Genomic DNA, 16149 nt, shown 5'->3' on the forward strand with positions numbered 1-16149 from the left:
GAGTTCAAGGCTCCGCCATCCCCTGGTTCTAGACTGGAGAATCTTGTTGGTAACTTCTTCAAACTCATAATGGCTTTTGGTTGTATATTGATCTTGAAGGTCTTTTGATTTTATGTCCCTGTTGATTCTAGTTAGCCAAACTCTTTTAGAATTTGTAATTTTTTTTGGTAATTGCCTATTGGCTAATAAATCTGGTCAGAGTAAGGTCAGTAAGATTTTGATACACTCTAAACACCAATATAATCTTTTTACATAAATAAAAATCCTTAATTAAACAAATAGTTTTTTTTAATTTTCTTATATTTTTAAATAATAATAATTAAAAATATATTATATGAATATTTAAATTTTAATATTATATTTTTAAATAATAATGATTAAAAATATTTTTATAGGTTAATAATTAAGTTACCAAAATTAGATTATGAAGATTTTATTTTATAAAATATTAAAGTTTATTCCATTAAAAATGAAACTTAAAAAAACAAACAACATATGATATAAATTTGGTGTAACTCCATTTCGAACATGGTTAGAGTTAACACCGTTAGTACGAGTGTGTTTCTCTATAATGTATATAAAACCATTGACATCTATTACCATGCTATTGATTACATATTAGGATAGAAGCTTCACTAAGGACGTAATTTCATCTATTACTATGCTATAGATTACATATTAGGATAGAAGCTTCACTAAGGACGTAATTTCATTGCTTCTATGTTATGCATATAATGTAGACACTAGTATAATTACTACGCTGCTTAATATTTAATAATAATATCTTTAAAATATATTATATAATTATTCAAATTTTTATTTTTTATAAGTTAATAATTAAGTGTTAATTTTACTAGACAATTTTATTGAGGCAGAGGAATTGCATGGATGGCCAAAAGTGGCCGGAGGCAAAAAAAATTCAAAAAAATTTGTAGATGCTTGAATCATGTTTTTGATGGTGGAAATAGATTGAGCACCATCAAAAACCTCTAGAGCACCTAAAATTATGAATTTTAACAACTTTTACTTGGATTTACAAAAATCTCTACTAGATTTTTTCAAAATATGACCATAATTTTCATAACTGTCAAGACAAAAAACATAATGACAATTTAATTTTGTAAAATGATTAAAATTTATTCAATTAAAAATGAAAAGAAATCGATAAAACTATGAAAAATGGGGTTGGGCAAGCGAACGGAGGAAACAAGGATGGAATGCGAATAGGGTTTACAAGCAGGGACTGCACCTGACAATCCTACAACCCTAGGTAGCTGGCAAGGCAGGAGAACGGGCTTGGGGCAGTGGCTAACGGTCTGGCAACGTCTCGCACAGTAACAAGAGGGAAGGGAACGACCAAGGTGAGAACTGACAGAGATATGAGTGGTATGGCAGGGAGGATGAGATCCCCTCCTACTGAAATGTCACAGAAAGCGAGACAAGCAACTCGGGATCATCTGGAGGACATGGGAAAAGAGGAAATGGGTTACCTATAATGGGAGCGAAATGGCAAGCCGAACTAGGAGGAAAATGCCTGCCTAGAGCCTCCAAAAAAACTAGGTTTGTAATACCAAATAATAAGTTGGAGGAGTACAGAGGTTACATGAAGGATCATGCTCTAATCTGTAAGTTCATAGGGGTGTGGCATTGACAAAATGGATACAACAAAGATGGCAACCAAAGGGACAAATTGACCTGAAACTGGGCGCGAAAGGGTTCTTCTCAGCTATCTTCTCAAATCTGGAAGATTGTTTCGGGAATATTTAGTGTTCTTGGACAAACGCCTAACCCTCTAGACTTAGTAGCAGGTCTAGAAACAACAGACAAAACAATCTCTACCTTTTCTACAATCAATAGATAAAACAAGAAAGAAGAGAAACCTACTTGTAGTTTTCGCTAACTCCTTGTCTCCCTTGACCAATCTAAGCCGCTTGAAAAGTACCTGCACAAACAGAGAGACAAAAACCCATCAAGGAAAATGATAATGATCTATTTCTTATAAATAACATGGAATCGAGAACATGATATACATATGAAAGCGTCAACATATAACACAAGCATAAGGAAAACGTTTTGAAGACTTTATTGATAAGAGGAAGAATTACAACCCATATGTGCTCGATCCAGTGACACTCTTCCAATTCAATCCCTCTTCACCTCATGACAAGCAAGACACTTCAACACTATTACAATACTTGCAATCAATTCTAATCTCATATCACCAGCATCTCCCTACAATTCAATGATTTCCAGCCCCTAATCTCTTAGATGAGTGATCTTTTTATAGGTGAATGAAGGAGGTTATGCCATCAATGGTGATAATGAATGCCTTTCTAAATTTAGAAATCAGTTCCATGGAAGAAGGGATAGGGGATTGATGTTCCTTAACTCCCTTCCTCATCCAAATGCGAACTCAAAGGAGTAGGTGGCATTGAGAAACTTCTAGAGGCTTCCAATGGATAAGGAATCTTCAAACCCTCACGAAGTTCACTCAAATTCGCCCAACGCAGGCCAAAGAGGGACCAAGTGCACTGCATAGCACCTTGTCAATGTATGGTTTGCATTGCAACGCATCTTAATGAAGGCCTACTTGCGTTGATCTTCTTAGAGGTAGTTTTTGGATGTTTTTAGTGATGGAACTTCTTGGGAAGTGAGGCATTCTGATGACTAACTTCTTTAGGGCATGTAACAACTGCACTAGGGGTTGATGGGCCCTAATAGTATCAATCTATAAGTTGGGGTTGATGTGCCCAAATGGATCTATAACAGTTGCCCCCTAAAGCATGAAGTCGTAAATATATATGTCAAGTGAAATGCTTTATCACGAGGAGAGGAGGTTTCGAAACGGAAGGTGACCTGCATCAATTACAATACATATATCATGATAATTTGATTTTTCTCATGAACTAGCTGAGGGAAGGCATACCCATGCTCAGCTTATAAACTTTCATTACATGTACAAATATAGTCGTCTACAGATATAGACCCATGAATGGTTGACCATGAATGTAAGGCCATTGTACATTTGATTTAGTACTCCTGAAAATATCGTAGCCCGGATGGATGAAACTAGATCTGGGGTCTTCAATCTCGTTCAATATTTTTCTCAAGTACAAGTCTAACCATGTGAATAGATGTTCTGAAGTCGAACATGGAAAGACATCGTCTGATTACCAGCCAATGATGTAAGCCGTTAACAGACGCAAGAGGAATCATCGATAATGATAATGACCCTTAAGGTACTATAGTACATTTTGCATGGTGTGAATAAATGATTTGATGTCAAACACCATACAAAGTCTTTCGATCGAAGGCCATTGATGTCAACCTATCGCCAGAAGCGAGAAACCTGCCATTGATGTATGCAAGCTTCAAGGTACTGAAGGGGTGTTTCTACGTCAACTTCTTGGATGATGCGCTGATGTCGAAAAGAAGCAACTCATCGCGGAGGGCCTTGATGTATCCCACATCTACGACACGAAACGAGATAAATGATTTTGGAGATGAAAAAACGATTGGTGACACAAGGTTCAGGAATGGCGGTCATGAAAATGAAGGTTTACGGTATTGCAAAGGATGAAGTTTGAACTGAATGACTTCTCTTGAATATGTCGACGACACTAAGATGAATTGGTAGCATTGACCCAAGACAAAGTAATGGATGGTATGATAGACCAATGGTGTGATAACCATCAAGCTGAATGACCCAACTCACGTAGTCACGGTGACGAGGTGAAAGTGTCATGTTCAAGAGCGACTTGCTACCATAAAGTTTTCTCAACTTTTTCCTTTTTCCCAGTCATTACTGACCAGTACCTCTTTATTTTTTATCAAGCTTGAGGAGGATAACATATGCTTGTTGTATAATTTCACCCTTCGAGCGAATCCATCGCTATTTGATGCTTTAACGAGTCTAGCGAAGGTGAAACTCGGTCTTGTCTAGATGGAAAAGCTTGTCGCTATTTGATGTTTTTAACGAGTTTAATGATAAAGACAACTCGATCCTTTTCATGTTTATAGAGTTTTAAAAGGGACGAAAAGGAAACTCCATAAGTTATTTTTCGTAAGTTAATCTCTTAAGTCCAAAAAAGCGTAAAATAATACAAGAGAGATATCGTTTCCAATCCTTTAACGCGCTAGAAAGGACAAGCGCTCGACAATATTTTCATGTTTAGAGAGTCTGAAAAGAGCTTAAAGAGGACTCCATTTTGAGGAACAAGTGGTGTCTAGGGTATCAACTGGTTCCGGTGATGTTGGAACTTCTCAAAACATGAAATTTTCTGTGAAGAGGCTGGCTAATAAGACCACTCATTGAAACTGTTCCTCAAAAAGGGTAAAACAAACAAGTGAAAGCGTATGATCAGCAAAAGGGATGGTGGCAATGGGATGAAAACAACCAAGGCTCATCTGACGAAAAGGCTGATAGAATAGCAATCACAAGGGTTAAAATGGAAATGGGTTCATTTTCACACAAGCTTGAACCATAGGGAACTATGATTGGATTCAGTGTCATGTTTACACAAGCTTGAAACGAAAAACTATGCTTGGATTCAATTTCATTTTTACATAAGATTAAAATGAAAAAATATGCTTGGAATTGGTTTACATGCCCCCAACATGATGAAAGGAAGAGTCTTCTGTAACCAGATGGAAGTCGTTGCAGTGAAGCAGGACGGTTATCCAACACCTTTTTGGCTTCGTCCAGATAGGGACAAAGGTGAATGGGGTGATTCCCTTCACATAACCTACAGGGAAACTTAACTTTACCATTAGGTTCATGACCCCCAAGCTTCATTACATTCACCTAAGTAGACTACTAGTGGCTATCAAGTGGATGGAATGAAGGTTCATTTACGAGATCAAGTGAAAGACTCAACTGGTATTTTACGAGATCTACTCAAAGACTCGAATTGGAACTTGGGACCTTGTTTCATTTTTTAATGAGATTGACACAAGACAAGGAACTCTGCTCATATCCTTGGTTTCATTTTTTAACGAGGTTGACACAAGACCAAGAACCATCCTCACGGACCTGTTTCATTTTTTAACGAGGTTGACACAGTAAAAGAACTATCCTCCAATCTTTTGATCACAACTCATAAGTGGTCATGAAGGAGAGATCTGGTTCCAATGCCCCCAGTACATGATGTACAACATCACTGAATTGAACGTCAGTTGATGTAGGTATGGAACAAGTTGCCACATAATTAAATTAACCCATGGCGAGGATGATACCATTGGTACAAAAGGACCAATTAGGGAAGATGGTTGACTAGGAGCCATATTTGGACCGGGAAATGAAAGCTGGTCAACGGTGGCAATTCTACCTTCATGTGGGAAACACATCACTCGAAAGAGTGTTGAAACAATAGCTCCCATGTCATAAACATAGTCGCGCCCAAGAAGTAAATTGTAATCTAAAGGGCCTAGGACTACTATCACGTTCAGATAAATGATTTTTCCTCCCAAAGTAATAGGTAAGTGAGGGAGGATCCCTAATGGTTGACTAGTTCCCCTATTAAAACCCAACAGATTCTATGTAATAGGCACAAGAAGTGGCAAACCAAGCGCTTGCCAAGCAATTGAGGAAAGGATACTCACTGATGCACCTTCATCTATAATAGTACCAGATATAATCATATTACAAACCTGTACTATGATCTGGAAAGGCATATAAGAAGGAAGGCGGAATCCTACCAGTCGATTCCAATCAAAGGAAGTGACTAGACTACTTGGAGGGGGTACCGTAGAAACAGGAGAATTAACCCCTTGAGTTACGAGAGCGGGAGGATTTTCCTCCTGTCTTGATGGAACAGGAGGATTGCCCCCAAGCTCATTAGAATCTAAAGAAACAAAAAGAACTTGAGTGGTATCATATTCACTCTCTTTGGGAAAGGTACGATTTGCTGAAGGTGAAATCAGGTCAACTGTTACCTCGACCTGTTGATTTGGGTTGGGTATAGACTCATAGGATTCACTTTCAGAGAGAGTGGGTTTGACTGACGGTTGATTTTGGTCAGTCAATTCATCAACTAGTGAAGGATTTAGGGAGAGTTTCCTGTAACCAAATGGAAGTCACTGTGATGAAGCAGGACAGTTATCCAACACTTTTTTGTCTTCATCCATATAGGGACAAAGGTGAATGGGGTGATTCCCTTCACATAACCTATAGGGAAAATTAACTTTACCCTTCTTTCCATGAACTTTACTACCACTAGTTGATGGTGTGTTACCAGCATGATCTCCAGAAGTTGATGACACAAGATGATGTGAACGGGATGACCATTCCTTTAAGATCTAAGGAATATCAAGACAATTTTGAAGAAGATTATCTCCCGCACAAAGTTTGTATGGATATCGAACTTTGTGAGGCTTGATGGACTGTTTCTCATCTGATGTCACATTCAAAGCAATTGGTACTTGGTTTCCCCTCTGCTGAATTTTCTTCTTCTTCTTCTTCTTCCCTTTCTTCTTCTTCTTAGCCGCCTGGTTACTAGTACCAATACTTTCACCAGGCGAAGAGGAAGAAGGGGAGGAAGAAGCAATCGAGGAAGAATGCAAAGGGTGAACTTTAGGATCAACTGGAGGTTGATTTTGTCCAGTTGGAGGTGTACTCAATTACAGAGAAATCATGACATTTTGAACCAAGGAGGTCGAAAACAACCATACTGGCAAGCCAATGGTAAATCCCGGAAGGGACAATGTAGCCATATAAGGAGCACCAATATTTCTGAAAGGAGGAAAAGGACTAGGATTCCCATAAAAAGGAATTCCTTGATTGGTGGACTCCGGATTTGTCGCCATATGTTCAACCTAAGATCAACTAAGGAGCGAGAGAGGAGGATGTTATCCGCGGTCAATTAATTTTATCTTAATCAAAGTAACATAACAAAACAAAAGAGGGATAATCTAGGCAAAAAGGTTTACCAAGCAACTATGAACTGCAAAATACCTCCTTGTGAACCAAGAAGTACAGGCAGGCAATCTCCCTGAATGTTATGTTCAATGTATCACAGTGTACAAGGTGGCCGACTCTGTTACCTAAGGATGGATAGCAACCTAGAGTTGTCCTCCCATATATATCGGAAGGTACTTAGAGGCCCAATCCGTATAAGCGATGTCTAATGCAAAACCACACAGTGAGAGCATTCCCATATACTTTACGTATTGTAACACCACCCTATATACCCGAAGGTACATGGACGAGCTACGATATACTCATGTACGTGGAATGAGGTATCACACTCGGGATGTATCGCAGACAAGTTAGCGACAAATGCTTTGTTTTACGACGTCGGAACATGTCTCTAGCCTAGACCTCTAAATGTTTTTCGTTAGGTGACAATGCTCCATTAGGTAAATTCAAATAAATTTTAAGTTGATCTTCTTTAGAATTTTCCTTTCAAGGTTCACCACGTGATGTATGTTTGCAATTCATAAAATGCAACTAATCTGATAATCATTCTTTCCATTCAATTTAACAATGAAAATCCTTAGCTAGTAGGGATAGAGCAATTAGGTCTTTGAAAAAGAGCAAAGAGCACAACTAACGCAATTTCCCTAGCTATTCCTTTCAAGAATTCACAAACTTTAATATGCACAATGCATGTTTTTCTTTTCAAATCCCTTAATGTTATGATGAAAAAAGGAAATATGACAATCGATCAAAAATCTCCTTTCATAAAAATGACGATTTTGCGACAATTTCTTTTCAAGGAAAGGAAGAATTTACGACACTTTCAATTTCAAAGAAATGAGGAGTTACGACATTTTCGACGAAAAGACAAACCATATGCACATATAAATCAATCAATCTTTTATGAATGAAGACTTTACGACAATTCAATTTTCAAAGGAAAAGACGACTTTACGACACTTTCTTTCGAACAAAGATTAATCATATGCACACATCAGTCAATCAATCTTTTATGAATGAAGAATTTACGACAATTCAATTTTCGAAGGAAAAGATGACTTTACAAAACTTTCTTTTGACAAAGATCAATCGACCAAAAACTAGGTTTGAATATAGACTGATAATGATAAAGAAAAAATTAAAGAAACATTAATCAATCCAATCAAAGTAGGGTTGGATAAGGAGACGAAAACTATGTTTTAAGAGATAAGACATCATTGATATTCAACAACTCATTCAAACAAGAGAAAATTGGTAAAAACTTTCAATTCCTAGATGGGAAATTGACCCTGAAGGGATCAACTCATTTAGCAATTAGAGACAGTGCAATGAATTACACTGCATCTATGCGGGAAGTGCACTGCAACGCACTATGTCCTTCATTAGACTGCGCTGATGATAGTAAGAAATTCTGAAGGCAATTTTGACATAGTTTCGACTCAATTTTCAATGAAGGAGGACTGAAAACAATCGACGACCACAAGTACAGTATGTAGAAATGTCTTAAGAGGTTGATAAGCTACTAAGATGGATAATCGCTCCCCAGTATGGTCGTCAATTTGTTTCAGGAATATTTAGTGTTCTTGGACAAACGCCTATCCTCTAGACTTAGTAATGGGTCTAGAAACAACAAACAAAGCAATCTTTACCTTTTCTACAATCAATAGATAAAATAAGAAATAAGAGAAACCTACTTGTAGTTTTCGCTAACTCCTTGTCTCCCTTGACCAATCTTTCCGCTCCTTTCCGTACTTAAGCCGCTTGAAAAGTACTTGCACAAACATAGAGACAAAAACCCATCAAGGAAAATGATAATGATCTATTTCTTATAAATAACGTGGAATCTAGAACATGATATACATATGAAAGCGTCAACACATAACACAAGCATAAGGAAAAAGTTTTGAAGACTTTATTGATAAGAGGAAGAGTTACAACCTATATGTGCTCGATCTAGTGACACTCTTCCAATTCAATCCCTCTTCACCTCATGACAAGCAAGACACTTCAACACTATTACAATACTTGCAATCAATTCTAATCTCATATCACCAGCATCTCCCTACAATTCAATGATTTCCAGCCCCTGATCTCTTAGATGAGTGATCTTTTTATAGGTGAATGAAGGAGGTTATGCCATCAATGGTGATAATGAATGCCTTTCTAAATTTAGAAATCAGTTCCATGGAAGAAGGGATAGGGGATTGATGTTCCTTAACTCCCTTCCTCATCCAAATGCGAACTCAAAGGAGTAGGTGGCATTGAGAAACTTCTAGAGGCTTCCAATGGATAAGGAATCTTCAAACCCTCATGGAAGTTCGCTCAAATTCACCCAGCGCAGGCCAAAGAGGGACCAAGTGCACTGCATAGCACCCTGTCAGTGTATGGTTTGCATTGCAGCGCACCCTAATGAAGGCCTACCCACGCTGATCTTCTTAGAGGTAGTTTTTGAATGTTTTCAATGATGGAACTTCTTGGGAAGTGAGGCATTCTGATGAATAACTTCTTTAGGGCATGTAACAACTGCACTAGGGGTTGATGGGCCCTAATAGTATCGATCTGTAAGTTGGGGTTGATGTGCCCAAATGGATCTGTAACAAAGATAAGGAGAGGGTATTCGAAGATGGATCCTATTTTTTTAACAACGCAGGCCTGTTTATGAGACATTGGGAGGAGTGCTATAACCCAGATCAGGAAAAGATGTTGGCAACACCTATTTGGGTGCGTCTCTTTTGCCTCCCAATGGATTTCTGGGACCCATAAATTCTAGAAGGGATAGGAAACTCGATTGGTACCTTCGTCAAAGTGGCAGACACAAGGAGGAAAGGTAGGTATACCTCTTACGCAAGAATATGTGTGTATATTAATATTACAGAGCTACTACCTGATTGCATAGAACTTGAATACCACGATGAAGTTTGGCAACAAACCTTGGATTACGAGCATATCCCATTTAGATGCCAGAGGTGACATGAATACGGGCACCTGTATCAAACCTGTCCACTAAATAACCCAGACAACCATATGCAAGGTAAGAAGACAGGCAAGGAAACAGTAAAAGAAGATGAAGATGGCTTCCAGGAAGTGCATAGACGATGAAGAAATCAGAAACATGCGGGGTCACAAAAGACACATCAAAATGAAACTGAGCAAAGAAACCACAATAGGTATGCTACTTTGCAAGAGGAGGAGGTGGAGGAGTGGAATGTGGAAGCTAGTAAGGAAAATGCAGATACACAACAGAAGGAACAAGAGGGAAGGAAAGTTAGGAGACAAGAAACAATGGAGAAATAAGGGGAAGAGGATAACATGCAAATGGTAGAACAGAACCAGATGGAGATAGATGCCCAGAAAGAAGACTTCAATGTGGAGGAGCAAGTGATGAAAATTCTACTACAGGAATGGAGACACCTAGATGAACGCTTCATCCCAGAGGATAAAAAACAGTTGTATAAAGAAAAATTTCAGCAATAAAAGGTAAAAGAAGGATCGGCTCTAATCATCCAACCAGAATACTTAGGATCACAAGGGGGACAAGGACAAGACACAGGAGGACAAGCAAAGGGGGAAATAAAAGGGGAATAATACCCTTGAATGAATCTACACAGATGGTAGGAGAATTGCTAGTGAACTCGGGAAGAGTGGTGCCATTATCAGAGGTATTCCAACAACCACCCAAACTGTTAAAATGATCATCACAACCTGGAATATCAAAGGACTCAATAGCAGGGGAAAACAGAGATACCTCAAAGAGCGACTAAAAAAGGATAGACCCAGTATTATGATCCTACAGGAAATGAAAATCAATGAAAAAATGCTCAGAGAGATTCTGGGAAATCATAAACCCCAGTACCAAGTAATAGGACAAGATGCAAATGGCAATGCGGGAGGACTGGCTATAATTTAGACCCCAGAGGAAATATGGTTTGAGGACTGGGTTAGCATGCCACGAATAATCTCAGGGAGATTCAGGATCATTGGATCTAATGAATGGGTACTCCTTTCTGGAGTATATGGACCTCACATCCCAGGGGAAAGAAGGGCATCTCTCCAAAACCTAGTTAAAATGTGAAGCTTACACCCGGATGAACTTTGGATGGTGGGTGGCGAATTCAATATGATCACCTCTCTGGTAGAGAAAAGAGGGGGTATGAGGAGAATGGATACGGACATGGAACTTTTCGGAGACACTATACCAGAACAAAGACTAGTCGGCATCCAAACAATTAATGGGATACATACCTGAAGCAACAAAAGAGGAGGGAACCAATATATTGCATCCAGATTAGATTGATTCCTGATATCAGAATAAATAATGAGTAGAGACATTTTCATCAAAGCTTCAATCCTCCCAGGGATGGGCTCAAACCATTGGTCAGTCAGGATGGAAGTGGATCTAAAAGCCAGCCCAAAGAATCACCCCTTCAGGTTTCAAGCTTTTTGGCTCAGAGATCCTAATCTCATCAAAAAAATCAAGGGATGGTGGAAGAAAAGTGAACACAGGGGTAGGAACTGTATGCAGATGTTCCAACTTAAACTCAAGGAAAGGAACAAAGAGGAATTTGGCCACATAATGCAGGACCAGCAGGAACTCAACAAAAAGATGAAAGAAGTGCAACAAGAAATAATCTGGGAAGGGCGATCAGAAGAGACTGCAACATAAGAGGGAAGGATAATAAGCCAACTGGAGGAAAGGTGAAAGTAGGAGGAGATCTTATGGAGACAGAAGTTGAGAGTTAACTGGTTAAAAGAAGGAGAACAAAACACCAAGCTCTTCTATAAGGCTATGATCCAGCATAGGCAAAACAACATAATATTTTCGCTCAAAACTGATGAGGGAAATTGCAACACAAAACATGAAGATATGGAAGGAATCCTGGTAAAACACTTCAAGGATCTCCTAACAGAACCCCAAGAGGACAGAAAGGAAGCAATGGGAAAAATCTCCCAGCACATTCCCCAGATGATCACCCAAGAACAGAACCTAGCCTTGATGTGAGCGGTAATAGTGGAGGAAGTGGAAGAAATAGTCAAGGGAATGAAAAATAATAAGGCCCCAGGCTCGGATGGATTCACTGCAGAATTCTTCCAAGCCACGTGGTCGTTCATGGGAGCAGACATACTAGAGGTTGTGGAGGAATCAAGACGAAACCAAAAGGTATGTCCAGGTCTAAACTCCACTTTCCTTACTCTCATACCCAAAACCTCCAAAGCAGGGGATCCTCAAGGATTTAGACCTATTGCCCTATGCAACATCATCTATAAAATAATAGCGACTCTGATAACTAAAAGATTAAAACCACTCCTCCCAAATATTATATCCCTAGAACAAACGAGCTTTGTAGAAGGCAGACAAATCTTAGACAGACTGGTCACTTCCCAAGAGGTGGTGCACTCCCTTAAGGTTAAGAAAGCTGCAGGAATGATGGTAAAGATGGATCTCTCCAAGGCCTATGATAGATTAAGCTGGAATACCTAAGGAACATTCTCAGGGCATATGGCTTTAGTCCCAGGTGGATAGAATGGATAAGTGTGATGATATCCACCCCTGTCTTTCCTATCCTTCTAAATGGAACACCAACCAGTACCTTTAACTCCACTCGAGGGCTGAGACAAGGAGACCCCTTGTCTTCATTCCTATTTATTATTGCAGCAGAAGGTTTGGGGAGATACATTAAGAAGGAAGCCCAGGTGTCAAGAATCAAGGGCCTTAGGGTATGGGGGAACGACCTAGCACTCACCCACCAACAATTTGTGAACGACATTATGCTTTTTTGCCAAGCCTCTCTCAGAGAAGCATGAAGAATGAAATAAATCTTGGACATCTTCATGCAGGCATCTGGTGCCCAGATCAACAAGGAAAAATCTTGTACCTACTTTTTCAACACCCCAGGGAATGTAAAATCCTACTTGTCTAGGATCATGGGATTTAGTACAGGTAACCTCCCCACGAAGTACGTGGGGATGCTACTGGTAGAAAACCCCCTCAAAATGGCAGGTGGGCAACAAACTATCCAAAAGATCCAAGGAAGATTTGGAAATTGGGCCTTTAGATCCCTAAACCTTGCAGGTAGGACAGTTTTAGTAAAAGCAATGTTACAGTCAATTCCAATCTGCTAGCTGTCTGGCATGGTAGCCCCCAAGGGAGCATGCACCAAAATGGTAGACATATTCAAAAAATTCTTATGGGGAGGGGCACAACAGAATAAAAAATGGGCTCTGATGTCATTGCAGGGATTGACAAGGAAAAAGGCGGAGGGAGGACTCGGCCTACGAGACCCCTATACCCTAAACCAAATCATGGGGAAAAGCTCTGGTGGCGATGGATGGGAGGAGGAGGAGATCTATGGAAACAAATCTGGAAAAGAAAGTATAACATGCCAGAAAGAACTGAGGAAATCCTTCGGTATAAAGACCCCCCCAAAGGCTCAGCTATATGGAAACTAGCACGACAAAACAGAGAGATCATTGCATAGCATGCCTTCTGGGAAGTTCTAAATGGAAGGACAACAAAATTCTGGGTGGAGACATGGCAACAAAGAGACAAATTGATAGATAGGTAGGATATTCGAGACATCCAGAGAGACACTATCGATAGGAATATGCACTTGGTAGAACAATCCTAGAAGGAAGGGCAAGTGAATGGAAACTGGAGAAACTGGAAAAGGAAAGAAGGCTGGGGTCAGGATATAGCAACAGAGCAAGGGGAACAGTATGATAAAGAAATGAGCACAAGGAAAATAAACATCAGAATGGGACTTGACATTCTGAGATGGGGGCACTCACAAAAAGGAACATTCACTATCAAAGAAGCATATAAGCTAAAAGAAGAGCAAGAACAAGATGGGCAAGCACTACTTTGGAAAAAAATTTGGAAAGGAGGATGGTGGCTGAAGGTTACCCATTTTTATGGCTTGTAAGCAAAGGGAGAATACTGACTTGGGATCAGTTACAGAAAAAAGGTATGCAAGTCCCGTCCTTCTGTTGGATACGCCGACAAAATAAAGAAGACATGGAACACATGATGAACTCTTGCCTGTTCGCGACTCAGCAATGGGGTAAAATGCAAAGTGTATTTGGAAGACTGGATAGAAATCACAAAAGAATAAAAGAAACAATCCTAATATGGGGTAACAACAACTTCCCAAGCCCTGTCCTAAACAAGGCATGGGAACTAGCCCTGGGGTTCAACCTCTAGACGGTATGGAAAGAACGAAACTGCATAATTTTAAAAGACAAATTTTCAACATAAGAGCAGGTATGGTAAGGACTAGTAAATAATATCAGAGAAACGATCCTTGCAGAGAAATGGAGCCTTGAAGACTGGCAAGTTCCTCCCCATGAAGCAAGAATATTACGTTGCCTCAATTTATCAAAAGAAATGGTCGCCCCGAATGCATGGAAAGAGAAGAAGAACAATATTGAGTCCCCGAAGCAGTTCACCCTCCCAGGAGAAGGATTCATTAAACTAAATTTCGACAGGGCCTCAAAGGCGAACCCCGGAATAACAGAACTGGGTGGCATATTCAGAGATAACCAAGTGGACACACGGCTGATATATGCAGAACCATGTGGAATAGCAAGCAACAATGAAGCCGAATTTGCAGTAGTTGGGCATGGCCCCATAATAGTTGTCAGACTGGGATACAAACAAGTGGAAGTGGAAGGAGATTCCATCTTGGTCATAAATACCTTGAGGAAACTTAACAACAGAATGCCTTGGGACAAATTGAGCAACAGCTGTAGGACAACCCGTCTCATCCAGGAGATAAGAGAACTCACTTAGAAATTTGACTACTTAGTAATTAAACATGTAAGAAGGGAGGGGAACAAAGCAACAAATTTCTTGGCTAACTGGCGCTGCAATCAGCAACATGGATCAATGGAAAGATTATGGCCTATACACCCTAGGGATGAAAGACTAAAACCACTGGAAGAAATATTACAGCAAGATATCCAACATGCACAGGAAAAAATGAATACTAACAACAATACCCCCAATCGGGGTGAGTGCCTGAGAATTCAGGACATATATGGGTGTCAGGGTGAATGAATGTTGGGTACAGCCCACCATAGCCCACACGCTCATGGTGATGGGTGTGGTGGCCTCCCGCATGATAATGTACATAGGGGCATGGAGAAGTAGCAACCACTGCCAGGGTGGTGACGGAGGTGGTAAGGACAGGACAGGAGGATGGATGGGACAGAGAGGGAAGGATGGGGAGTGTGAAGGAATGAAGGGTGACGGGGAGAGCATAACTACGAAGGAGAGATGGAGAATTGACTAGGATCATCAACCCAACGACCTGCAATGACACTTGTGAAGCGACACCGGGTATGTTATTTGGCTATATCTGTTGTTTGCAATGTTGTATGTGAGTTTCTATGGTAGGGGAATGAGGGATGCAGCCAGAGAGGGGTGCCAGGAAATAGATGGGAGAGACCTGGCCTTACTGGGAGGGAAGGGGACTGGGACTGAACCTGTAAGGGGTCGAGACCATGAGGAATTACCTGCAGTTAAGCTGGCATGCCTGATAACTAGTGAGGAAGGTGAGCAGGAAGATAAGGAGATGAGAGGGCGGGTAATTTGGAGTGCCAAAGAGGAGCAGATGGTTGTAGTGGAAACCTAATTCAAGATGAGGGTGGAAAGTGCCGAAAGATTCACTCGAACTCGACACCATGACACTACTCCTGGGCGCATAGTAGAGATAGGCGAACACCAAAAAAGTGGAGAGGCTAGTGCTTGGCAGGGGAGAGGCGCACGTAATTCTGGCAGAGGAGAGGCATTGCAGTCATGGGCAGAGGGTCACCGGGGCAGAGATGAGTGTGGCAGGAAAGGCGAGGAGAGGGGAAGCAACAGCATTGAGGAAAGCCTGGAATGTAATGTTTGTGTTCTAACTCGAAATGTATGTGAACAGGTTCGCACAACAAGAGATATGGCAAGACCAGCCCGTGGAAGAGGACGAGGTCGAAGGGGAAGGGAGTTGCCTCATGCAGCAGACCTGGGCACCTCGGAACCCCGACGTGGAAGGAAGCCAGTAGAAAGGCTTATTAATGAAGCAGCCACAACATACAGGGTAGGGACGGATGCAGGTATCAGGAAGATCTTAGAAGATTGGGAGGCACAGATAAAAGAGGAGGCGGATTTAGAAGAGGAAATGGAGGCCTAGCATGAGGTAATCCCGGACCCAGGGAATACAAGGGGGAGACTCACACAATTCAAGCATACTTTA

The 16149-nt window shown here is 40.4% G+C and overlaps 1 protein-coding gene across 1 annotated transcript; it reads left to right on the plus strand.

Moving 5' to 3' along the window:
- Positions 1-14297: 14297 nt before the first annotated feature.
- LOC149252889 (uncharacterized) lies at positions 14298-14702 on the plus strand. The gene has a single exon (XM_089454302.1). The coding sequence runs from the start codon at positions 14298-14300 to the stop codon at positions 14700-14702; it is 405 nt and encodes a 134-aa protein (XP_089310428.1).
- The last annotated feature ends 1447 nt before the right edge of the window (positions 14703-16149 follow it).

This window comes from Pinus tabuliformis, chromosome 7 (genome assembly GCF_031772625.1).
Source record: "Pinus tabuliformis cultivar Carrire ecotype Pingquan chromosome 7, CPIR1, whole genome shotgun sequence".
Taxonomy (NCBI): Eukaryota; Viridiplantae; Streptophyta; class Pinopsida; order Pinales; family Pinaceae; genus Pinus; species Pinus tabuliformis.

Excerpts from the sequence above, each read along its gene's own strand:
- LOC149252889 (XM_089454302.1), top strand. The coding sequence starts at position 14,298 with ATGGTCGCCCCGAATGCATGGAAAGAGAAGAAGAACAATATTGAGTCC.